Below are 27,510 nucleotides of genomic sequence, written 5' to 3'. Positions count from 1 at the left end.
CCAGCTTCTGAAATTCTGAAACATTATAAACCACACATGAAGGCAAAGGCCAGAAACACCTTAAAATTTTCCCAAATAAAAATTTTTTTTTTGTTTTGGTTTTTGGGCCACACCCGGCGGTGCTCAGGGGTTACTCCTGGCTGTCTGCTCAGAAATAGGTCCTGTCAGGCACAGGGGACCATATGGGACACTGGGATTCGAACCAACCACCTTAGGTCCTGGATCGGCTGCTTGCAAGGCAAATACCACTGTGCTATCTCTCTGGGCCCCCAAATAAAATTTTAATCACTGATGCCTTTGCTTCCCTCTTCATGAAATAGCTGTGAAATGACTGTGTCCCTTCCTTCACTTGGAATATAATGATCTCTCCCATGAAAATAATACAATTTAGTCCATGAGTATTGTTTTTACTGTAGGCCTATTAAGTATTGGCATACATATATTTGTATTTATTATTTGAATAACTATATGCTCAGATATTACCATTCAGAGCAAAGCTCTAACATTAGTCATTCCTGATGTGGTGTTCTGGCTCTATAGATGGTGGTGGTGGTGGTGGTGGTGGTGGTGGTGGTGGTGGTGTGTGTGTGTGTGTGTGTGTGTGTGTGTGTGTGTGTGTGTGTGTGTCTGGCTATATAGTTGGCAGTGTGTGTGTAGGGGGTCTGCGGTGTGTGTGTGTGTGTCTGGCTCTATAGATGGCAGTGTGTGTGTGTAGGGAGTCTGCGGTGTGTGTGTGTGTGTATTGGGGGTCTGCAGTCCCAAGGATGGAAGCTAGTCCTCTCACATGTAAAGCATGAACTTCAGCCCTTTGACTTGTATCTTTATGAAATAGGTCTCTTGTAAAATAGGAGACTTGCACCCCGTTTGTTTAAAGCAGTGCTTCTCAATTTTATTTTCTGTCATGCCCCCCTAGGAAGAAGAAAACATTTTTCGCCCCCCACACACAACTATAAATAGTATCTTTATTAACCTGCAAAACAAAAATATATAAAAATATTGAGCTGATTTTTTTAATCAGAGATGATGTCTGGATTAATGGCTACAATGAGCCCGTTTTGCAATGCATAGCTTTTCAAAGAGGGTTTTGAAGCAGGACACAACAACTCTCAGCTCCAGAGACATACAGAGATATAAACACGGGGCTTAGCTTGTTATGACAGTGTTTGCCGAGGTCAAACGCACCCCCCTTTAAGGAGCCTCACACCTCCCCTGGGGGGGGGGGTGCCCCACTGTTTGAGAAGCACTGGGTTAAAGGAAAAATCTGTAGGAAAGAAAAGCAAAATATCTTGAAACCTTTTTCTCTCTAAAGAACTACAAAGTAGTTCTTGATTAAACTCCTTCAGATGTTATAAAGCACTGTGTAGATTTAAGGTGAGTCTGGCTTTCCTTAACAAAAAAAGTCTTTTATTGTATCTGAAAGAAACTATGAATGCAAGCGTTTTATGTTTTGTTTTGTTTTGTTTTATGAAGATGACCATCATCTCCAATGAAATTATAGCATCATGAAATGATGCGTAACTATATAGGTGCTAATTCATGAGGTGGCAAGAAATTACAGATGCTATCTTTTCTCTTTCTGGTTACTGGGATTGAGTTTCAGCAGCATTGAGTACTTCTGAAAAAGTACTCATAAATATTCTTCAATATTTTCCTTCTTGGTTTATGGCAGTTTTAATTAGTTTATAGACTGGGACAACATCATTACTTTTTGTTTTTATTTTTATTTTGGAGACACTCCTGGAGGTGCTCAGGGCTTATGTGCTCCTGGCTCTGTTCTTAGGGATCACTCCTGGTGGGACTTAGAGAACCATATGTGGTGCTACACAGGTCAAGTGCTTGCACCACAAGTGCCTTATCTCTGTACTATCTCCCATGCAGTTACTTACTTTTTTAATTTTTCACTTCTTTTTGTTTTTTTTTTTTACTTTTTGAGGGTTGGAGGCTTTTTTTTTAACTTTTTTTTTTTTACTGTGATGTATTGTGGAGGGATGGCATATTGTATTGTGTAAATGAAATCAGGAGCAAATATTCCAAAGGTACAGGGATTGTGATCAAGTTCAGCCCTACTGGCATGAAAGATTGCAGTAACTTAAACTGGATTAACCTACTGATTTTATAATTATATAATTATATAATAATAATAATCTTTGATTGGACTTTCTTGAAAAGTTCATGAGTGGAGTTACATATATAAAGCCTTCTCAGATATAAACTAAAAATAGCAAATATAGTTGTCAAATATCCTTGAGGCATCTTTTTAGAACAAATGAGAGAAAAAGATTGAGAGCATTGTTTTGTTTAATTTCCCAGGGCACTAGGGAAACACTGACCCGCATCTGCGCAACCCTAGGTGATGCTCTTCGGAAAGAGAATGATTTTGCTTTATTATTGATGGGAAAACCCTCAAGTACGCCTTAACTTTTGGAGTGAGACAGTATTTCCTGGACTTGGCTTTGTCATGCAAAGCTGTAATTTGCTGCAGGTAAGTTCTTAATACTTTTACATCTCAGTCAAGAGCAGCTTGATTCTAAATTCTTTGTTGTTGTTTTGGTTTGGTTTAGGGGCCACATCAAGCAGTGCTTAGGGCTGACTCTTGCTCTGTACTCAGAATCCTCTTCACAGCGTTCAGGGGCACCATTTGGAATGCTGGGATCGAAACCTGGTTCCACTGGGTACCACGCAAATATATGTTCTACCCACTGTATTATTGCACCATCCCCTGATCCTAATCTCTTGAGGCTTAACATTCCATGAAGTTATTTTGTTCAGTATTTGTAAAAGTCAAGTGGTATATGAATTCAGTCACTTAAGACTCCAATTTCCCAAACCAGGATGGCATTTACTAGCAGAATTTTGAAAGTGTGTTTGGACATCCGATGACTTACTATTCTTAACTTTAGCCAGCAGGTTTGTTTCCATTTTCTGAATTCACAGTTAATTTTTTTAACCTGTATTCCTATCAGGTTATATTTCTGTAAAGTCTCGATTTTCTGTACTTGAATCTTTGACTATGGTAAGACAACAGGAAGGAGAGTCTAGCTGGCATGTTTTCTAAGTTGTTGACCATTTTCCTGACAACTTAGCTATTTGGAAAGTTGTGATTGTATATTCCTATTCCCTATAATTTATAAAAAGCCTATAACTTAAAATAAAAATTTTTGAGCTATCAAAATCTAATCTACAGAACTATCAGGTTTTGTAAACTATTCAGCTTACTAACCTCCTAACCACTATAGACTTCATGTCAAAAGTCTTTCCCCACCCCATTGTCTAACTAGTTTTACATCATATCTTCCTAAATTTAAGGCCTATCATTATTCTGTCCAGTCTCTGCCCTTCCCATTATCATAAACTGAAGGGTTTTCCTCTGTGCTATCTACTTAGTGGATCATACATTTTATCAGATTAAGTCCAGGATTGACATTTCTCAAAGTGCTTTCTCCTCTAGGGAGATGAAATTTTAGCAGTTTCAAAAGAATCCTCAGAATCTGTGTTTTTAACATTATCCTTAAAACTGTAATATTTGCTTTTATTGTTTTCTTTAAAAACATAGTACCAGTAAAAGAATGTTACACTTTTTCAGGTATTTGGGGAGCTAAGGTTTACTTACTTAAGTATATTATGTATAATAATGACTCCAAAATTATTTTTCAGGCTTGGTAGATGTTACCTATTTATCTATTAATACACATATAATAGCATATAATTTAAGCACTGTTTTATGTGTCCTTTATAAGCATTATTTCAGCCTATACTTAGAGAATTAAGAATTGCTTATTCTGCCCAATTGAATTTTGAATGGAATTCAAAAAATTGAATGTTTTGCTGATTTTAATCTTTTTCTGGTACTGCCTATTAATAATATTATTATAAAGTTCTTTTTTGGTTTTTGGGTCACACTCAGCACATTCAGGCATTACTCCTGGTTCTGTGCTCAGAAATCGCTTCTTGGGCTGGAGCCATGGTGCAAGCAGTAGGGCATTTATTTACCTTGCATGCGCTAACCTAGGACAGACCTGTTTAATCCCCCTGGATCTCATATGGTCCCCCAAGCAAGAAGCGATTTCTGAGTGCATAGCCAGGAGTAGCCCCTGAGTGTTGCAGGATGTGGCCTAAAAAGAAAAAAAAAAATAAATAGCTCCTGGCAGTTGCGGGGGACCATATGGGATGCCGGGAATTGAACCAGAATCCATCCGGGGTTGGAATGTGCAAGGGAAACATCCTACTACTGTGCTGTCTCTCCAGCCCTATTATAAAGTTCTTAAGACAATATTTGGACACATACTTTGTCAATTTCTTAATATGAAGTAAGGATGGCTAACTAGTTTTTGTTTTTGTTTTTGTTTTGACTGCCTCAAAGTGCTTTTCAAGTGACTGCCTTGGTTGCTTGCTAATCTCTTGACCAAGCTTTAGTCATGCTCATACTGACCTACTTCCTTCAGGATAATTTTACTATTCAGATTGGACTGTTTAATCATTTTTGCTTAATTAAATCACAAGGATCAACAAAAGTTTGATCTGGGAGGCCCTTCTTAGAAACAGTGTCAAGTTATTGAAACTCTGTGGCCAGTTCCCCTGTGTGGTAGTTATAGGTGCAGCCCAGACTGCCGTGATATGGCTTCCTGCTTGCTCTCCCTGTCTCTTCCTTTTCTTTTGTTTTAAGTAGAATCACAATGGGTTTGAAAGATGTGGGAGGCCGAGTTCCGGCCTGCAGCTGAACTTCATTCTTAGAGCATTGCTTAACTCTGTTACCTCCCACCATTCTTCAAAACGTTGAACCGCAAAATTAAACAATAACAGAGGGATAGAAACACTAGAGAGCAGAGTCAAGGGAGCACAAATATGTTCTGTGCTTGTGAAACTTCCTCCAAGATCCTTGTTCCTGATACTCACAAGTCACATGGTCCTTGGGGCTCCTCCAGGCCCTGGCCCCCCTGGGAATGAGTTGCTGGGGGCTCGTGTGTGGGCCCTGCCTTTTTGCATGCTGTTTAAGCATATCCAAGCCTCTGAAAACCCTTCTGCAGACATGGAGTTTCATTTAGAGGTTTAGGGGGTTTAGCCTATTTTTTAAAAAATAAATAAAATACCTTCCCTCTGCTTTTTTCTTCTAATTGCCTTTATACTACTCTCTTTTCCCATAAGGACTGTGGTTCAACTTCCGGTCTGGCTTTAAGAATCATCTAAGCCCATAATTACATCAATGCCACTGCTCGATTTATGTCTGTGCACCTTCTTGGCCTACTGCCTCTTGGCATTTAAACTACTGGCACAGCCCAGAACGTCTTCTTGTCGTTTCACTTACAGACCTCAAAGGATCATTTTCCTGGGAATATTTCCATTCATTGTGGGCCCTTCTGTTACATTTATTTTTTTTAACTCAGTACACTTTATTTTGGGATATTTGGGGACCATAGCTATTAGTGTTCAAAAGTTATACCTATTTCTGTGCTTCGAAATGATCCCTGGCAATGTGGTTCTGAAGATTCAAACTAGGGTTCGCCAAAACAGCCACATGTAAGGCAAGTGCCTTGCTTATCTTCTTATATTCTCTTTGGCTCATATATATTATTCTTTACAGTTAAATGTAAGTGTTACTCCTGGCTTCTAAGCTGATGACTATCTCCCATCCAACCACAGAGAAGATTCCATTTCATTGCATTATAAGACACTCCATCTAAATGCTAAAATTTTTTTTTATTTGCTTTTTTTTTTTTTTTTTTAATTTTGGGTTTTGGGTTTTGGGTCACACCTAGAAGCTCTCAGTAATTACTGCTGGCTCTTTGCTCAGAAATCACTCCTGGCAGGCTCAAGGGACCATATGGGATGGTGAGGATTGAACTTGGGTCAGCTGCATGCAAGACAAACACCCTATCTGCTGTGCTATCACTCTGGCCCCTGAAATGTTGTGGGGTTTTTGGGTGTTTTTTTTTTTTACATAATAGTGTGGCACTATTTCCAAAATTTGTTTCTTTTCTAAGCATTCTCTTTCCAACCTCTTTTGATAAATCACAATCTGCCCTTTTTCTGCAAGCTGCTACACTATAGCCAGAATGGAAATCGAAAGATCCCATAAAGTAGAATAGGGCTCTTGATATTAATTTTTTCTCCAGGATGACATCAGCTACTTTCCTCTTTGACATTATCGGTGTAAAGAGCAGAGGGTTTTTTTTAGCATTTGCTTAATTGACATGGTCAGGAAGATGAGCGTTTTCCCTGAAGAGTCTCTAACAGAATTGAAAGGAGCAGTTGTTCTCAGTCAGCTGTCTTTGCCTCTATTTTCTGCAGGGAATATTCAGAGACAGCCATGATCCCCTTGCCTCCAAATCACTTCCAAGTCCTGGTTTAGCTTACTAAGCAGATTGTCTGCTATCCCAAAACAAAAGAAAAGTGAAAGTTCTTATTTATCTGTCTGCCCAGTGCCCCATGTTCAGATTTTGAGCAGCAGTTTGCCTTGCCATTATATGTGATCTGGATGATTTCATGAGAAACACACATTCAGTGCCATCATAGTTCTGACCATTTTCCTGATGATAAAGATGAGTTGCACTGGACCAGAGAGATAGTACAGGGGATAAAGCTCTTACCGTGAATAAGGCTGACCCCAGTTTGATCCCTCTAACCACATATGGTCTCCTAACCACCACCAGGAGTGATCCCTGAGAAAATAGCCAGGAGTAAGTCCTGAGCAACACTAAGTATGGCTCAAAGCTTCCCATCAAAAAAATAATAGATTATTTGCTCCTCTGTGGTTCTTCTTCATTGCCCCTTGTTTAGTGTACTGATTCTTTTCACTCAAAGGAATGAAAGCTCTGAGCCATTTTTTGAGAAAAACAGAAACAAAGAATACACACAAACATGCAAAGTTAAGTGAACCTCTCTTGTATTTTTTTTTTGACACTTCTGGCAGTGCTGGAGCAAGAGGAGCATTCCTAAGCTTGGAGCTCAAGGGTCTCTCACCATAGTGTTTATGAGACCATGCAGTGCTAAGGCTTGAACTCAGAGCATCTACATACAAACCATGATCTCATGCTCTCCAGCATGAGGTGCATCTGTTTGGAGTTTCACAGACTCTCTGAAAAATTTTGGACAGGTAAAAGAGTAGGAAGAAATGGCTCCAGAACTGCTCATGTATATTTGTGTACAGTGCTAAAAATCAGCTATTCTGTAAGACCACAAGGTGGTACAGCACTTAGGGCACATGGTAGGTCCAGTCCAATCACTGAGACTACAAAGTTCCCCAGAACCACATTGTGTGTGGTCCTGGAGGCCCCTGAGCACTCCTTGTGTGGTCCAACTAATCCCTGGCCCCCAAGGGGCTCCATCAGCACTGCATGCTCAGATCCTTGGACTGAATTGCTGGCCTGGTTGGCTAAGAATCACCAGGGGGTCTCTAGGCCTCCTGAGCATCATTTAGGAACCACTAACTACCACAAACACCCAAAAAAAATGGGGGTAACTATTTTACAAAATAAGTGAACCAGATAACTAATTTTTAATTCTCAGTTACCAGTGATAAGCTTTCAGGTCTTATACCATATAACATTGTCTTACAGCCTTTAAGCTAAGGATTTTCAGATTTTTTTCCCTAATTCTACATCTCTGAAACTTTGATAGCTAATGGAAACTCTCTGGTCTTGGTTTTGTGACCTATATATGACAAGATTTGGAATATAGTAGAGGTTCATCTTATCCAGGAAACTGGGATATTTAAAGCTGCTAAGAGTTGTTGTGTTGGCATAGAAAGGCATGAAATTCAGTACCCCACCCAGGCTATCTAAGTCTGAAAGCTCCTGAGCCTGAGAGCTTCTTACTGCCCTTTTAGTTTGAGAATGAGCCCTACCTCTGTGGGCCACTCAGTGCTGAGAAGCGTCTGCCTACTGTTTGGATGTGCTTAACTGGGAGAAGCATCTGTTCTACCTCTTTTAACATTTCCTCCACAAGAGAGTGGGAATGTCGCCGTGAAGTTCTGCTGTGTGTTAAATAGCATGTGGTTTCTGAGATCCTCATCAGTTCACATAACCCAGCTTTTCAAAGAATCTTACATTTTTTTCCTGTAGTTGTCAGTTTAGTTTAAACATATTTGAAAACTTATGTTCTGTGACAGTCAGTTGAAAATTGGCCTAGAGCCTCCAGCTTTTAGACTGTCTAGTAATCACTGTTCTTCTACATAATTTATGGACTCATGTCTTATGGAAAGCAGAAGTTAAATTGAGGTAAGGATTTTCCCCTACTTGTAACATTGCTAATCAAAGCTAACCCCCTTCTGGACCACTTTCCCCATAGTACATACAAGACACTTGACTTCAGATGAGAAAGAAACATCATGTGGAAGTGACATTCCAGACAAAATCCTTCACCCTAGTCTGACCAAGAGTCCCCCAAGAAGAGGTCTAAAGGGATACTTGCAGAACTTTCTGTAGTGCTGAGTACATTAAGTAAAGAGCCAAGACAGATCTCCTTCTGGAATCTTTAGGGATCATTTAAATGTTAAGGATTTCTCTAAACAAATGTTTCAGTTAAAGGAGAGTCATAAAGTACAAATGAAGCTAATAAATGCTCGATAGACATTCCTCTCAGGAAAAAAACTGAAGTGCACCAGTGGATGCCAAGCAGATGTTTGGCTTTGAAAAGACTTACAAACTGTTAATAAATGCCAACCCTATATTTTTTCCAAGAAAATATGAATAAATGTTGGAAATGTTGAGAGAATATTTCTTTCATGTATATGGCTAAGAGAGGACACAGTGAATATATTTTATAACTTCATAAAAATGACTGTATTTTCTTTTGACATAGGAAGAAACTATATAATCCTGGTGTCCTGTTTGCTGTTCTCATCTACTGAGTAATGTTAAAACAACTGCACAACATATTATAACCTGTAACAAATTATGTTGAGCATCACTAGGGAGATCCACGTTTAACAGTAGGAGATCTAACAGTGTGTGAAAAGTCTACAGATCCAGATTTCTCCTGAAATTCAGCATTATTATGCTAAATGTGTATGTGAGCTCTGTGTAGGGAAACCACAACCACATACATATACCAGTTATATCAGCACATTACATAATTCTTACAAGACAATGTTGATCTCTGCTGAAAAACACAGAATACAAACCAGTGAATATACTTCTCTATCAGTAACCCCATGCCTGCATAGCCAGCAGCTCAGGAATCCACTCATACTTCTTTTAATTTTATCAGCTTCCTTAAGTTAATAACTACTTTATTTTCAGTTGCATTCATCTTAGAGTAAATCTTATTCATTTTGCTCTTTATTTTGTCTATTCTTTATAACTTTAAAGAAAATTCTATATCTTTCATAACTATATTCAATTTATTTTTAGTTTGGGAGGGATTTGGGGGATCGATGGTGGGCTTACACTCAGCAGTAATCAGGTTGGTTCTATACAGGAATCATTCCTGATAGCTCAAGGAACCATATGGGATGTTAAGATCAAACCCGGTTCAACTTTATACAAAGCAACTGTCCTACTTACCATTTCATTATCGCTCTAGCTTCTCAAATTCCTTTTTTGGGAACTGGTCTCTGTAGGCCCAGGGATGCCACTAGGAATTCTTGGTCTTCTGAGCCAGCAGTTCAAATACTTTGAACAGCCTAAGGAAACCTTTCTGCTCAAGCCTTGCAGTGCCAAGAATTACCTGGGCCACCCTGAGGTGCTGCTTTTAGAAATGTAACCAGCAATAGTTGGGGAACCGTGTAATGCCAGGAATTGAACTAGAGTCAGACAGATCCCTATATTACAGATACTGTAATATATCTCTCCCCCTTTATATTTTTATTTTCTACCAACCTTTGAGACTCACTCGTTACTCTGTGTAGAACCACATTCATCTCTTCTCCCTACATCTTTGTTGTCATGTAATATACATCTATTTTACCTATCCCTTTCTATAGTGATGGCCCCATAAGTATTGAAATAAATACCCTCTTGTGTACCTATGCAAGTGTTTTTCTAGGATTCATATATATGAATGGAAATGCTTGACTGTCAACTGTGTGCATGTATGTTTCATTTCAATCAAAATTGCCACAACCATCTTAGCATTTCATCTTAGCATTTCCAAATGTAGGTATAACCTAACCCTTCTGAGAGATGAAAAGTGATACCTTGTGGTTTTGATATTCATTTCTTTAAATAATGAGAAGATTAAGCCACTTTGCACATACTGTTTTTCTAGATTTCTACCTTTAGTGTTGTTCATTCATTCATTCACTATCAATAATTATTTTCAGTACTACTATGTGCCAGGCAATCAATATCAATGGCTACCAAGCAGTGAGTGAGAGGAAAAAAAAATAATCACTGCCTTTATGCTGAAGCTATTGTTCAGTAAGATAAATATACTCATATTTGAAAGGCACTAATTATTCTATGTATGTGTTAATGGTAACAATCGATATTATCATACAGATGTAAAAATTCTGGAGCCGAAGTGATGTACAGTGGGTAGTGTCTTACATGTGGCTAACCCAGGTTCATTCCATCCCATATGGTCCCGCAAGCCTGCCAGAAGTAATTTCTGAGTACAGAGTCAGGAGTAATCCCTGAGTGCCACCGGGTATGGCACAAAAACAAAAACAAAAATTCAGTGACAGGGCTGAAGAAATTAATTGTACTGGATTTAAGCATTTGCCTTGGCTGTGGCTAACTACAGTTCAATTTCTAACACCATCTGAGTAGTTCCCAGAACACCATCAGGAGTGATCTCGGAGCACAGAGCCAGGAATAAGCCCTAAGCACTGCCAGGTGTGGCCCAAACCCTCTCCTAAAAGAAAAATTCACTGGTAATAATTGCTATGAAGAAACGGAGTACACTAAAAAGGGATAAAATGTTGAGCTTTCTTTTGGGTTTTCTTTTTTATTATTATTTTTGTTATAATACTGTGATTTAACAATTTGTTCATGATACAGTCATTTCAGGCATTGTGTCCAAACACCAATCCTAGCACCACTTGTGACCTCCCCTTCTCATTGTCCCTAATTTCTCACCACCACCCTAGCCTGCTCTCTTGCAGGCACAAAAAACTTTACTTCATGTTGTTTGTTACAACACAACACAAAGGCAAATGGAATTATCAAAACTTAGGTCAACCAGAGTCAGTCTGTTTCTCCATGACATTACTAAAGTCAGTCTCTGATGTTTTACTGGGCTGTGGTTAATGCTTGTGAAGCCATCTGTGATACTGTTTAGGCTCACTGAGCTTGGTAGATTTCTATGTAACTTTTTCATGAGGTTTCCTGTGATAATACTAAGCAGGCACTACTATACACTTTTAAAGTGTCATGTAGCCACTTGTAACCACATAGACCTTGAACTATAAATCTGAAGCAAATTTTATGGCTTAACATTTTGATAAGGTTATGTTGTAGAGCTGGGCTATTTCTATTGAAGGGTATTGGATGTGGCTATGGATGTCTCTGGCTTCATATAAAGGGGGACTCTGCCCCCAACCATTCTGAGAATGCTACAGAGCTGTCAGTTGCTAGTATCCATGGTCATTTATTTATTTATTTTGGAGCTTGCAGAAAAGCTGGGTCATTTTTCTGCCAGGAAGATGGAAGGAATGGGTGGAAGATACTGGGTTTTCCCTCCTGTCTCCCCACCCTCCTTCACACACACACACACACACACACACACACACACACTTTTTTTTTAACTACTTAAATCAAGAACTTGGTGAATTCTGGCTGTTGGTTCTTTGTTAAAGTAGTTTTTAATTGCCAGTTCTGCTTAACACTGTCTCAATACCTGTTCTTTGACAAGTGAGTGCCCGGGTACACAATGAAAGATTGTAAACTTCATTTCTTATTTTTTCTTACTGTCTTTCCTGATACCTTGTGAGCTTTTTTATTTATTTTAATTTGACCTTTCAGGTTTTACCAAAGTCAACTTACTTTTGGCTTCTTTATTTTATCAGTTCTCCCTTAACATAACTTATATCCAATTGATTCTTCATTATAACTTGCTCTGGTTTCAGGTTTTCAGTATCTTTCAAAATTTTTTTTCTAATTCTTATACTAGTTCAGAAACCCTGTTATGTTGACTTTTACTAGTTCTACTTATAAGTTGTTTATCTTTTGAGCTCCTGATCTTCTATATTAAAGGTTTTCCCTATGAGATCATTTTCCGCCATTGACTGTAATGGGCAATGATGTTCTTTTGGAGGAAAAGTGAAGCTGGTCCTAATGAGTCAGTTTGTAGATAGGACACAATCTGAGCTTAATGAATCCATTTCTTCCAATTGCCTTCACCAAAGTACTGCTCTTGTTAGAATCAGACACACTCTAATGCTATTATAAGGATGAGATAACAGTTACGGATCTGTCAGCACTCCCATGTCATTGGCACTTGCCTGGCTCCTTTGCCTGAAGTTGACCAGAAAACTCTGACTTCTGGTCATTTTTATGAGATGGAAATTTTCCAAGGCTTGGAGTTTGAGTACTGAGAATGCTACTGGAATTGAGTTATGTAGTTTTACAAGAAAGTTATTTGGGAAGGATTTTCGTTTTCATAATTTCCAAACCTATGCCAGGGTTTATAATTAGAAAAATCAAGGATCCCCTTAGGTCTAAATAGTCAAAACTCGTTCTCCTCATGCTGACTAGCCTGGGTTTACACTGGACCCACAGAGAGGAATGGTGCAACCAGAAACTTTCTTTACCTCATTGCTCACATATGGCTCCTCTTTTTTTCTGTGCCATCTCCCTTCTCACAGACACCTATTACTTGCTATTTTTCCAAAGCTTTTTCACAGATATTTGTGTTATCTCTTCATTGTGCCCCTGAAATTTAAAGCTCCTTTTTTTTTTTAATTTTTATTGTGACCAATATGCATTACAAATCTTTCACTGCATCATTTATGGTACATAGTGACAATGAATGAGGGGCATTCCCACCACCAGTGCTGACCTCCCTCCATCCCTATTCCCAGCATGCATCCCACGTCTCCCTCCTCTACCCCCCAGTATTCCAGTGCAACTGGTCTCCACTTTACAGTTTGTTGTAGATTGAGCATCCATTCCACCGTCATTGGAGATAAAAAGGGATAAGAAAAATGGGAGAAAAAAATTGGTGACATCTACCAAAAAAAGAAAGGAGAAAAGAAAAAAAAGAAAAATGGAGGAAAAAAGAAAAAAAATGAACCCAGCAAATAAAAATAAAAATAAATCTCTAAATAATAACACGTGTGAAAAAGAAAGAGAAAAGTGAAAGAACAAAGAGAAGGAAAATAAAGTCAAAAACTAACAAATCAAAACAAAACAAGAAAAAGTAGGGGTGCTGGGGTGGTGGGGTTTGGTGTTCCCCCCACTTTTTTTTTCTTTTTGTATAGGCACAGTAAGCATTGGGGAAGAAAGGGAATTCCCGTGGCCTAAGAGATTCAGGGTTTCTCCATCCTTGAAGCATACCATCATGGGATCAACTCCTGGCTCCATATATACTCATTACCCCATCTCAAAGGCTTTTTTGTGATGCCAGGAAAGTTTCCTCTCGGTTGTCTGTGAGAAATTCAAGCCACTGTAGCTAGCGATCTTGGTATTTGCGCAGGTTATAGGTCAGGTTCTAGGATAGAGTCTCTAGGTTCTAGAGGTTCCTATCCATCGTTGATGTGGTGCTCAGTCTTCTGAAACACTTGCTCCCTGATTTCGTTAAGTCCCTAGGCTGAAGCCTAGGATATTATGGATCCAAAGGTTCTGCTCAGTCTCTGTTGTCCAAGTTGGACCTCTGCAATAAGACATCTTGTTGTTGTTGTTGTTTTTTTATGTGTCCTGGACTACAGCCTAGGGTAGGGTTTTCCTTATTAGTCCCAAGGTAGGCTCTGTTCAGTCACAGTTGTCAAAGTCAGTTTTCTGTTGTTGGTGCTCTTATTTTTCACAGTTCAAAGGACGATAGCTCTTCTGATTTTCATTTAGTGTTAGGTGATGTAATAGGACAGCCTGCTCTTTTTTTTTGTTTTTGTTTTGTTTTGTTTTTGGGCCACACCCTGTGACGCTCAGGGGTTACTCCTGGCTATGCGCTCAGAAGTTGCTCCTGGCTTCTTGGGGGACCATATGGGACGCCGGGGGATCGAACCGCGGTCTGTCCTAGGCTAGCGCAGGCAAGGCAGGCACCTTACCTCCAGCGCCACCGCCCGGCCCCCCCCCCTTTTTTTTTTTTGTTTTGTTTTGTTTTTGAGCCTGCTCTTAGGTCAAGTTTTCCTTTCCTCGTGTCATATCAAAAACAGGCACCAGTTGGTGCCAGAGTAGTGTTATAAATCTCCCAATGGAGTAAAGCTCCTTTCTTAACCTGGGTTCTTCAAGATTTCATTTCTATTTCTTTCAAAATTCTGAGTTTCCACTTAGTCCACATCTTTCACTAACTGGAAGATGAGAAGGGCTTCCTGAGAAAACCCCATCTACAGTTTGATTTGCCACTATTTAAAATATTGTGTGAGTTATGGAAACTGAAAACAGGCCAATTTACTTGTAACAAAATAAAAATTTTTTATTAGTAATTTTTATTTTGACCAAAGTGGATTACAAATCATTCACAGTAGTATTTTAGGTACATAGTGACATTGTATCAGGGGCATTCCCACTACCAATGTTGTCTTCCCTACACCCCTGTTCCCAGCATGCATCCCATATCCCCCTCCTATACCCCCCCCCCGGTTGCTAGTATTAGTGGTCCCCTCTGTGTCTAGCATGTTGTAGATTGGGTGTCGATTCTGTTGTCGTTGGCTTTGAATATGGTGTTTAAGTCTGATCATTTTTATTTCTACTCAAATGTTCATACGACTTTGGTCTTGGTGCCCTTCATTATTTCCCTCTCAATTTGTGAGGCAGAACAAGATGGTTCAAGTTATGTAGTTCTGTTTGAAGGTAAGGAAAAAAAAGAAGAAGAAAAGGGGGGGCAAAAATTCAAACAAGCAGAAAACGGGAGGAGTCAGTCCTTCTAGAGACTTCAGCTTCGTGTCTAAAGTGTATTGCAAGAAAAGTCTTTTTTTAAAAGTCACTCTTTTATATTTTTTGTCTGTGGAATGGTTATGTGTGTGCTATTTTGGTACATTCAGTCCTGTATTATAAGGTCCCCTTGATGCCTCTGACTGCGCAGTATATCAGCAGATGTTGCTTTTGGAGACTAGGAAAGCACCCACTCATCAGTCATTTGAATAGCCCAGTTCTCTTACCTGCAAGCGGCTGAATGTTTCATTATATGCCACATGCAAAGTATCATTTTTAAAATTTGCTTATAAGCAGCTGTTTTCATTCCAGTAGTAAATTGATGGTGAGTTTCTTGCCATATTACAGTATTGGTGCATGTCACAAATTATTTTGCCACATTTTAATTTCTTCTCAGCTCAAAACTTTAAGTCTATTGAGCCTAATAGATTTTAATTCAAAGAAGAGTTCAGTAAGACCTCTTAAGGTTTTTCTGTTTTCTTTCTATAGTTTTCCTTATTAGTCAACAAACTATGACTTCATGAGTAATAACTTGATATTTACAAGGAGAATTCTTAGGAAGTTTATTTCAAAAGAAAGTACTACAGATCAGCACATTCCCCTCCTAATTAATGATCCTGACTTCTAAGTAGTCACTAGTAGCAGCCTTCAAACTTGGTAAATCAGAGTGTTTCAATGCAGGATCACTATACAAAATACTTCAGATTAATTAAGAAAAACTATTTCATGTTTTCTTCCATAATCACATCTTATAAAGTCAACTTTAAGTCTACATTATATTTTTGGAATAATCACTTTCGGCATGTTCATGAGATTTGGGGGCTTATTAAGAACACAATACGAGAGAAATTATTGTACTCCTGTTAGCTACCTATAAAAAGTCTCTTAAATTATTCTTTATGGCGTGTCTGTATATATACATGTACACATATTCTTTATCCATATTCCATTCAAAGGTGATTCATTTAACTAATCCCATTAAAAGAGTGCAAAATGAGGCTCATATAAGATGGGCCACCTCATATACTTTCTGGCTTAAATGGTAAAAATTTAGTACTCTGATCTAATGTTCACAGGGCAGTAAGAATTACTACATAGCAAATAAGGAAAATAATGAGTAACATGTGCAGAAACTACAGCCAAAATAATATCTGAAAAGCATATTGCAGGCGGTGAGTGCTAGGTTGTATCGAAAAGGACCACCCTCTGTTTGTGGAGCCACGGGGAAGAAAAACGAACCTTTACAGCATATGCTGAATATGTAGGATTTTTCCAGAGTGAGTCTGTTTTCTCCCAGAGAGTAAAGAGAAGGGAAACAATGAATAAATTAAATTTAAGTCCTAATGCAGACCCATGGGTGGTATATATGTATGTATGTATATAACTGCTTTCATGTTTCTGAATTATATATTAGATTATATTAGCATCTGTAAAGTTTAAGTTTTAAACATGCTCAATCACAAATGTGTGGTTCTTGATAAATATCTGGCAAATTCACTTGTAAGTTAAGGTGCTTCTAAACTGCGATGGAAATTTTACAAAGAAGCAAGTGTCAGAAAGTAATTAAACTTCTAATGAGTGAAATAGGTGACCTTTGATGAAATAGAAGTAAGAATAAAAAGGAATATGTTCTAAAGAATTTTAACATGAAGGTAAAGAAAAGTATTATATACTATCTGTTTTTTCTTTGGACACAAGCTCTCCTTTCTTTGTCCTATTTCTATTAAATTGTAGCTTGCCTAGGAAGCTGCAGCCCATGTTACTTTCTGCATTCTTGGAAATTATTAGGCACTGGCAGTTCTATTTTAAAAAAACTTGATACACTTATATTTAATGTCATATAATTTTGTTTTTCTATTCTGTAATCCTCTTGTGCAAGGAACAATTTTTTAATGGATGCCATAAAAGTGTTTTGACTGATTTTAGCTTTACTAACTTGAGTCCCCTTCAATGCCGTTCCCTCTCTGAGTCGTGCTGACTAATTCCCCAGCATTTCCTTCCAGGCAGCACACCAAGAGAGAGTTTTCTTGGCACATTTTTACTTCTGTGAGCTGATTTGGTATTTAGTGTCAATCACTAATCAGTTAATGTCCATTCCTTAATTCATGTGTTCCTATTGTGCTTATTGAAATGGTTAAACATTCCATAAATAAAAATAATAATCCAGTCAAAATGGAAAGGAAAGCCAAAATCTGCATATTCCAGAAAGGCATTCTGAGTCACCTTTTAAAAATATAGAAAAAGAAAAAAAATATATATATATATATATTTAGCTGTTGAATTGAGATTAGGTAAATTATAGTAAACTGGATTTGAGGCAATCATGTTGTAATCTGTACTTTTATAAAACAAATCATGGGTGTGTTTCATAAATGATGTTTCTGCCACATAAATAAACAGAATTTCAAATAAGGAATTCCTGTGCAAAGTAAGGTCTTTTTATCCTACATTCATCACAGATAAAAATATTCTACATAAAATGTGCATTTTTTTCTGTTATCTCTATTTTAATATGACATCTTTCTTCAGCAACCACTTGACCTTTCAAACCCATCAGATGCAAGAATTTACCATCTCTTCTTGGATTTTTTTGTCAGCCAGTTGGTTGCCTTTTACTTGATCCTGCAGGCCGATCCCCTCACTAGTAGCAGTTAGATGTCTTTCACTGAATCACTATCTTTTTTCCTTTAAATTAGATGTATTCTTGCCAAAGAGATTCATACTCTGTTTTTAACACCTGTATTACCCACAGTCAGAGTTGGTGAAAATCTTCAGCCAGTTTTAATTTGGGGGTGTTGAAAATAACAGGATCAAGCAGAGAAAGCAGTGGTGGATTTTAATAATCATAGCAAAAGAAAGTTCAATCCAGTGCTTTTCTGCTGCCTCTATAAATCATTCATATTAACTCACCATGTACAGATTTCTCCTTTATAACATGCTATATTAGAGGAAAACACACACACACATACACACACACACACACTGTTTTCTGTCTTCATTGCTTTCGTAGAGTGACTTCACAGTGTATTTGTATTGGGAGCCTATTCAGTTGTGAAGGGATTTTGATCTCCGTTTTCCAATGTTTCTGTATTTTCATGCCCATTTCCCCTTTGCTTTATCAATCATTTCTTGGTGAGCATTGTTTTCTAACATTTGCTATCTATCAGCTGTGGTCCATGTATAAAGCATTGCCCTACTGGGCTTACAATTTATATTAAGCCTGTTAAGAAAAATTAAATAAATAATAGGACTGAAAATTGCCTCGAAGGAAAATGGGGACTTGCGGTGAAATAGCCCATTAATGGCCTGATACGCATCCATTCATTCCCTTACTGTATTCACGGTTGTGTCATTTTGTACTATTGCCAAGCTCTGAAAGGAAATCCAAAGAAATAGAAATAATTCTTTCATAGAGCAGCCAGTTGAGTACCTATTTCGAATCAGCATTAGGAATACAAAGATGAGGAGACTGGCTCACTCTGCAAGCCACTCATAGCCTAATGCAATGATTCTCAAGCTTGAAAGAACAACTAGAGCTGCTCTAATTGAAGAGCAGAAGTAGGGCTTTGCATACCATTGTCATTGCTAGGGATTTTTCCTAAGAAATAGTCATCAGAAAAATGTGTATTAGTGTTCTCTCTTTTCATGAATAATGATATTCATGTTTGAATAAAATCAGTTTTAAGCAATTTATTTGGCCCTCTCTGCTTTATCTTTTTTGTGATTGGTTTGCTTTTTGTTTTGTGACTATACCCAACAGTGCACAGGACTTACTCCTGTCCTGTACTCAGGAATCACTCCAGCAAGCTCAGGGGACCATACAGGATGCCAGGGATCAAACACAGGTTAGCCTCTTGCCAGACAAGTGCCCTACCTGCTGTGTGATCTCTCCAGCCCCTCACTGCTAAATCCTGACCAAGAACTTATCTATTTTCCTGGCTACTAGACAACATGTTAGTTGTTTGCTTTTTTATTTTTTTAATTTTAATTAGACATCTTTATTGAGGTACTGTGATATATAATACAATTAATGATGATTTCATTCATGTCATTACAGCATCACACCCACCACCAGAATACTGATGAGAAATATTTATTTATCATTTTAACTCACCATCATTTACAAAGTTGTGTCATAATAGAATTTTTTCAAGCATAACAAGTTTATTTTATATTTCTTGCTCCAATAAAACTTAAAGAAATGGCAAATGAATTACCAGAAAATAAATCAAAAGCTTACTTTTGATGATTTGTTACTATGATTTTATCCTATGTAAATAAATTGGGGCCGGGCGGTGGCGCTGGAGGTAAGGTGCCTGCCTTGCCTGCGCTAGCCTAGGACGGACGGGACCGCGGTTCGATCCCCCGGCGTCCCATATGGTCCCCCAAGAAGCCAGGAGCAACTTCTGAGCGCATAGCCAGGAGTAACCCCTGAGCGTCACAGGGTGTGGCCCAAAAAAAAAAAAAAAAAAAAAAAAAGAAATTCAAATCAGTGTTTAAATATAATGCCTATTTTCATTTACATAAATAAAATTTCAAATCTGCCATTTTAAATGTATTAAATTTTATTTTGTATTTGAATCTCATTGTGGTAATTATTTCTTTCCTGTAATTAATAAAACTTTTCATTCTGTGCTAATATATTTTAGATTTTACACAAGTGTAAATTTTAGTGAAAATAAAGAAAATTTAAAAGTTATAATTAGAATAGACAAAGTACAGTGTTTTATTCTAAGAAAGGGAATATTGGTTTTATAATAGATAATATTATAAGGATGCTTCCTAAGTGCCTACATTAATTAAAAGATTATTAAAATATTTCTATAAAAATATCTATGGATGGGCCCGGAGAGATAGCACAGCGGTGTTTGCCTTGCAAGCAGCCGATCCAGGACCTAAGGTGGTTGGTTCAAATCCCGGTGTCCCATATGGTCCCCTGTGCCTGCCAGGAGCTATTTCTGAGCAGACAGCCAGGAGTAACCCCTGAGCACCGCCAGGTGTGACCCAAAAACCAAAAAAAAACAAAAAAACAAAAAACAAAAAAATATCTATGGATGTTTAAAATGATCAGGAATAGAACATTAAATATAAATGAAACATTAGTTCATTATTGAAAATGTGTAAAATCCCATAACAACCAAGAACTAAATATAACTTTCTTAATTTAATAGAGGGAAGTCATTAAGTTTCATGAGGAATGAAAAGTAATCTGAACTCAAATGTTAATGAATTATCACAAGTGCCCTGGTACTCTTGTATTTATCCAGCATATCCTTTTACGTGACATCTAAAATTTTGTTTTGGTTTTTGGGGTGTTTTTTTGGGGGGTCACACCCAATTAACGCTCAAGGGTTACTCCTGGCTATGCGCTCAGAAATCCCTCCTGGCTTGAAGGACCATATGGGGACTCGGGGGATTGAGCCAAGGTACATCCTAGGCTAGGGCTTACGAGGCAGATGCCTTACCTCTAGCGCCACCACGAGGGCCCCTGACATCTAAAATTTTGCTCTAAGACTTCAGTTTTCTGATTCCTTAAAGGAACAGCCAAGGTAATGGAGACCCAAACATTGGAAACCAAAGTCTTCCCCTAATGGTTCTTTCATAAAACTGCCCATTTGAATCTTCTACTTTGTCCAACACAACGTTTTATATTTCCTATTGTTCAGAAAACATAGGTCATTGATTACTTGTTTTAATTTAAGGGTTTCTCCTCTTCAAAAATCTGAAGTTGTTGAGATGGTTAAGAAACAAGTCAAAGTCATCACACTTGCAATTGGCGATGGAGCAAATGACGTCAGTATGATCCAGACTGCACACGTTGGAGTTGGTATCAGTGGCAATGAAGGCCTTCAGGCAGCTAATTCTTCCGACTACTCCATAGCACAGGTCAGCATCCCTTCTGTGAAGATAATTTGTGTCTGCCGACTATAAGAAGAAAATACTAATTTTGTTTTCTGCTCTTATTTTAGTTCAAGTATTTGAAGAATTTATTGATGGTTCATGGGGCCTGGAACTATAACAGAGTCTCCAAGTGCATTTTGTATTGTTTCTACAAGAATATTGTCCTCTATATTATTGAGGTACTGGCATACTATGTCTAAAATCCTACTCTCTTGAATATATGTGTATTTCATGCCTATTTAAAGGCTTTTTATTGCCATTTTTTATGTTTTTTATTAATCATTGATAGTCCAACTTATTTTTATAACTTCTGTACATACTACAACAAAAATTTCATAAGCCCTGGAAAATTACTAATGTTTAAATTCTGATTTAAAATATTACCTCGATCAGGTAAGGAATGCTGAATTAGAATTGTTCATGAAGACTAGAGTATAGCGGGTAGGATGCTTGCCTTGGTTGGTTGTGGCCAACTTGATATGATTCCCTAGCATCCCTTATGTTTCCCCAGCACAGACAAGAGTAATTCCTGAGTGCAGTAAGGATTAACCCCCAAATACTCAAAGGGCTCTGACCAAAAATAAAGAAAAGAATTGCTTTAAAGTGATATTTCAATTTTAAAAAATATATAAACTATAATTTTTTTATTGTAAGTCCAGTAGGCATTAGAGAAAGCAATGTACTAGAGATAGTCTCAAGGTAAAAATCTTCTAAAATTTACTGAAAAAGAAAAGGAAGGGCTAGAGAGAGTACAGGAAGTATGATGCTTGTCCGGCATGCAACTGACCCCCCCCCACACACACACACACACACACTTGATCCTCCAAGCACTACGAAAGGTATCTACTGGGCATTGAGTCATGAGTAGACCTTGCAAGTCTCTCACTTGAGAGAGAGAGAGAGAGAGAGAGAGAGAGAGAGAGAGAGAGAGAGAGAGAGAGAGAACAAAAGTTTGAAAAGAGCAGTTCTATTCAAAGTTAAAACCAGTAAATATATTCTTTCTGATGGTTTCCAAAGGATTGCTATACTGTCATCCTATAGTTCATGTCAGGTTTCAAATTTATTGACACTTAGACACAAGTAGCCTCATGATTCAAGACTATTTTGGTTTCTGAACTTGGTAGATAATAAGTGTTCAGATAAAGAGGAATTTGCCAGAAGTTTTCTGGAATATTTAGTTCCCGTATCTGGATTGCACAGATTTTCTATACCTCTTTTCATATATTAAATACAGCAGTTTTAAAATGGGTTTAACCCAAGTTAAGAACATATCTGAATCAATCCTGTTCCTCTTCATTTGTGGAGCACTACTTGCAGAGTACCAGGCACCAGGCACAGTTCAGCAGTTCCCAAATAAATCAAGCCTGGTTCCTGTCCTGTGGGGGCTTGCCATTGAAACACAATGCAAGTCATGTATGCAATTGTAAATCTTTTAAGAACCACATTAGCGAGGCCAGAGAGATAGCATGAAGGTAAGGCGTTTGCCTTGCATGCAGAAGGTCAGTGGTTCGAATTCCGGCATCCCATATGGTCCCTGAACCTGCCTGGAGTGATTTCTGAGCATAGAACCAGGAGTAACCCCTGAGCACTGCCCGGTGTGATCCTTGAAAAAAAAAAAGTAAAAAAAAAAAAAAAGTAAAACCACATTAGCAGCAAATAAAAAAAATAAAATCTTAATTTAATTTAATTTTATTTATTTATTTTATGATGTATTGCTCAGGGTAGAGTGAATGCCTTGCATATATACAATCTTAGGTTCAATCTACAGCACCACCAAAAGGAAAAAAAGGATAATAAGTAGGCAGTACCCAAATTAACCTTAAAATAAGATTTTGTTGAACTCAGTATATTCAATATTACAATTATTTATTTATTTGGCTTTGAGGGCCCAGCCAAGCCCAGCCCAGCCCAGCAATGCTCAGGACTTATTCTTGGCTCTGCACTCAAGAGATAATCTCTCGCAAGTTCAGAGGACAATACAGCGTACCAAGGATCAAAACCTGATCAATAGTGTACACACCAAGTGCCCTACCCACTGTACTACCTCTCTGGACCCCTATTACCATTCTATTTGGGTTTTATGTTTGTTTTGAGAATTTGGGGGCTACATCCAGTGGTGCTTGGGTGACTCCTGGTTTTATACTCAGGAATTAACTCCCTGTGGTGCTTGAAGGACCTATAAGTGATACTAAGGATCAAACCCTGGTTAGCTACATGTAACACTGACATCCCAACATGCTGTGCCATCACTCTGGCCTCCATATTATCTTTTTAATGTGTCATTATTATTAAAGCATGAACAGAATCTTTTATGCATTTGTTCACATTTGAGTAGTTCAGTTATAGAAAAGCCTTCAAAATCTGGTGTACTTTATAATTTATGTCCATTAGGATACATCACATTTCAAGTGCTCCAGAACCACCTATGTCTAGTCACCACCATACTAGGCAGAACACATATGGACAGTCAGTTTGAAGGCTTCATTAAGACATGACAAATAAATTTCTTTTTTTCTAGAACCATACTCCATTATAGTTAGAAGCTATATTTGTGATGCTTAAACTCTTCATATTAGGTTCTTGTGCCTCTGGCAACTTACAGAGTAGTACAGGGAGCTCTTGATAGTTTGTAAGAAAACCCTCTGTCTTCTACTCTAGTCAGAGGAGCCCTGCATGCTTTCATTTATCTACCCAGGCAACCTCTGGATGGTTTGTTTATATTGCTCTGCCCTCTAATCTGTTTTTTTCTCCCATCTTTCAGAAGAGATACAGCCTAACCATTTGCTCTATGGAAACAATATCCCATACTTGACACCAGTAAAAGAACTCTTTAAGTAACAGTAAAATCAATTGGGTTCATAATTTCCTATTCACACCTTAGTTGGGAAGTGCTATAAGGTTGGCTCAGCTGCTCTCTCCACCTCTCTCAGAATGCCTGTTTCCTTCTAAAAACCTTACTGAGCATAGTGCTTATTATAAGTCAAGCTAGTAATATTAAAGCAGTTTTGAAGTGTATAGGCAGTTTCACTTATAGGCCACTAAAAATCTATAATTTTGTCACAACCCATTAGGTAAAATAATCAAACACTTGGAAACATAAATAAGATAATCCATGAAAATTCATGAACTTACTTTATTGTTCATTAGGGCAGAATTTGGCCTAAAACATAAATGGTCTCTTTTCCGAAACAAAATGCTCTTCTTAAAGACCTTATAAATTTGTAAATGCTTTTCTTTATACTTTTAATTCTCAATCCACTTTATTTTCTTTTACAATTCTAACCTTACTAATTATATTTTCTCCTCACTCAAGACACTTACATTTATAATCAAAACAATTTCAATTTCAGCATTGCCAATTTATTTGCATATACTTTTGAAGATAGATTTGTACTAGTCACTACCATAAATCTGCTTACAAAGCTTGAATTTTGTTAAAAGAAATAAGAGCACTCAGATTTGCTACTTTTTAAAAATCTAGATGATTTGGCAATCAACAATGAAGTGGACAAAATTTACAGTCTAGTGGGGGAATAAAATATATTAAACTCACATGAAAAGTTAAATCTGCCTGCTTTGTTGCACATCCAGAGTTAAGCAGTTTGTGGCTGATTAGCCTTAAATTTGACTTGGCTTCATATTTAAAGCCTCTTCATGAGATGTTTAACTCTGATCAAATTCTTTACACGTTGAAAAGGAAATAAGTTCTAAACTTTACTGGAAATCTCATTTTTAAGTTATTTTTCTTTTAGCACTTTATGGAAATGTATTTTGAATATAATTCAACTCTCTTGGAAACGAGTTGACCTTTTAAATCAATTCCCAGATACCCAACTTTTGCCAGCTAAAACAAGTTCTGCAGATGTTAATGGCTCATGTCAATACTGTGAATGAATAGACAGAAAAACACATCATTGAATGTCTCTGGTGAGGACAACTGCCAGTCTCGAATCTCCCCTTTCAGTTTTTTGTGCTGATCAAGCGTGGGAGCAGAGGACTCATTGACGATTTGTAAGCTGCTGTTTAATATGCAGAAATGCTCCATCAGGAAAATGTCTGTGAAGCTTTAGCTGCCACGCCTCTGCCAGTACATGGAAGTTTGAAAATAATACCAGGAAAGGCAGGTCTTAAGTTTTCTTTGCAAAGAAAGGACTAGTCTGGAACACTAGGGGTTTTATAGATTATCTGCAGAAACTTTTTCCCAATGCTATATTGCCAGGAATGTCAGTAGCTAGCTCCTCCGTTGCCTTAAATCACTGCCAAGCAAATAAATACAGATTTGGCAGGTGGCAATATAAAGCATTTACTTGTGGAGCCTCTTGCATACTTACACCCAGCAACCACTGTAGGTGTTCATTGAAATTATTGGCTCTTTCTAGAGACTTTTTTTTTTTTATTTCTCTGAAACCTCTGACTCTTACCTAGTAAAAGCAGGCCTTTTCTTTGAGATGATTGGTCACATCCATATTTTAGAATAAGATCCCAAAACAATGTAATGTTTCTAAGTTCCAGGAACTTGGATTAAAGTCACTGAAGTGTTATGTTCCCAGCACTTTGTGCAGGGATATTGATTTCCTGTGAGTGTAAATAATCTAGGTACTTCCCCAGAGGAACTCTGCATCCTTGGTTTTGTTTGTCCAGGAAAGGAGTTTTCATGTGTTTATAGTAATTTAGGTGTTGTTTTGTTTAGTATAGGATGTGAGTGTAATGTAGCTTTTAATTACAAATTAATATGCCTTATAGACATTGTCCTTTTTAAAGACCTATTTCCCCTTTTAAAATATGAACTCTTTAGTGCCAAAATGTTTATTTTAAGGGAAAGGATACTTGATTGGAATTTTTATTACAGAATCTTTTAGTTATATTTAGTTATATTTTTTAATTAGAATGCTTTCTTTGTAAATGCAGGAAGCAGATGTCTAAAAACAGGTCCACATACCTTTCAGTAGGAAAAATAAAATATTAAAAATGTGTTGATTGCTTTCTCCTCTAAAATATTTCTTTATTTCTGCTATAGGCAATTCATGCCTCTTAAAATAAACTGGACATAAGCATGCTAGCTTATTTTTAAATTATTTCAGATTTGAAACTTCCTGTAAATAGAATCAGAAAGTGGTTTTTGAGTCAGCACTGAAGGTGAACAACTAAAAAGCTCTGAGATCACTTACAAGTGCACACTCACACACAAATCTAATCTAGTATCAGTGGTTGCAAATATATTTATAACTATAACCTCTGAGATAAATCATATCTGTTAAATAAACTTTGTATGCAGGTAACTTTAGTGTTCATCAGTCCAATAAAGATTAGATTGCATCTTCATAAAGGGACCACAGTGGCAATTTGCTGAAATTCCTTCATACCTGAAGGCATCTAAAAGAGCTTCATATGTTATTCCATGGTCACATTCTGGGACCACATTACCATCACCCTGAATATCACAAATATGTATTTACATAATCCACGTCTCAGAAAGACCAAATGTGGGAATTTAGTGAGGAGCATTAAACTGCTTTGTCAGCTTCTGTCAATTTGTACTTTTGGGAAAAAAATAAAATTTGAAGTCAGCAGCACTACCCTTAGGAATAGGCTCAATTTCACATGAACATGCCTACATTCTTTTAAACTTTCCTTGTGCAAATGAATGATCTGGCTCCTTAGCTCAGCAAATGTTGAAATTTTTTCTATAAATATATTTAGCATTTAGGATTTCAGATTTGACTCCAATGTCTATTGTTGCTGTTATTGTTTTATCACCTTATCACAATTTGGACTTTTGTGTGTGTGTGCTCTTGCTACTTTTATTTCTTTTTCCATCTCATGAAGTAGATATTGGGGGGTTATTATATATGTTCAACCATTCCTTCTACTATAAAAAGGGAGACGATCAATGTGGGTACAGGAACTGTGGGTAGGAATGTTAACCTGGGTACATATTGATAAATGGTAAATTTGTAACAATTCATGCTTCCATAATGAAATTAAATGCCCAGCAACTTGGATTCAAAAATTCAGTTGATCAGCCTGTCAAGACTTTCTACTAACAGGTTTTGTTATTTGAGTTTGTTATTATGTGTATGTAATATCATCATGCATAGTCAGACTTTTGACTCTTCCAGTTCTACTTAATTTCTAATTATATTTTAAGTTAGCTTTTTTTGTAATGTAGTTATTATTTTTTCACATTCACTTTGTTTTTTCATTTTCTTAAATGTCCTAATTTCCCTAGGTTATCTTTTGATTTTCTTAATCCAAAATTAAGGTTTCTGTTTTTTAAGAGAATTTTTGAAATATAAAAGCATTCTCTTTAATCAAAGCATAAATTTAAGCTGAAATTTTTTAATTATTTTAATTTTTAAATTATTTTAAATTCGAATTTTACATCTTCGTTGCTATTGTTAGCATGAGCATACAAAATTGGATCCATTTATTTTATTTTTAAAACTTCATATGAATGGAAAGAGAATACTCAGAGGAAAATTTTGGAAGTCATTGATCTATTGATTATGGTGATAGTGTCATATATATATATATATATATATATATATATATATCCAAACTCACCAAATTGTGTCTAGTAAGGGTATGTGTATTCTTTGTATATCAGTTACACCTCAATAAAAGTTTGTAGCCAAACAATAAT

At 37.2% G+C, this 27,510-nt stretch overlaps 1 protein-coding gene across 1 annotated transcript in view; it reads left to right on the top strand.

The window, feature by feature from the left end:
- Positions 1-27,510, top strand: part of ATP8A1 (ATPase phospholipid transporting 8A1) — a 267,076-nt gene that overhangs the window by 187,242 nt on the left and 52,324 nt on the right. Inside the window, 4 exon segments of the mRNA XM_049790104.1 lie at positions 2,311-2,380; positions 2,383-2,482; positions 20,669-20,852; positions 20,936-21,046. Of these exon segments, the coding sequence (XP_049646061.1) occupies positions 2,311-2,380; positions 2,383-2,482; positions 20,669-20,852; positions 20,936-21,046 (465 nt within the window).

This window comes from Suncus etruscus, chromosome 16 (assembly GCF_024139225.1).
Source record: "Suncus etruscus isolate mSunEtr1 chromosome 16, mSunEtr1.pri.cur, whole genome shotgun sequence".
Taxonomy (NCBI): Eukaryota; Metazoa; Chordata; class Mammalia; order Eulipotyphla; family Soricidae; genus Suncus; species Suncus etruscus.
The sequence above is the reverse complement of the archived record's forward strand: the minus strand, read 5'-3'. Positions and strand labels throughout refer to the sequence as shown.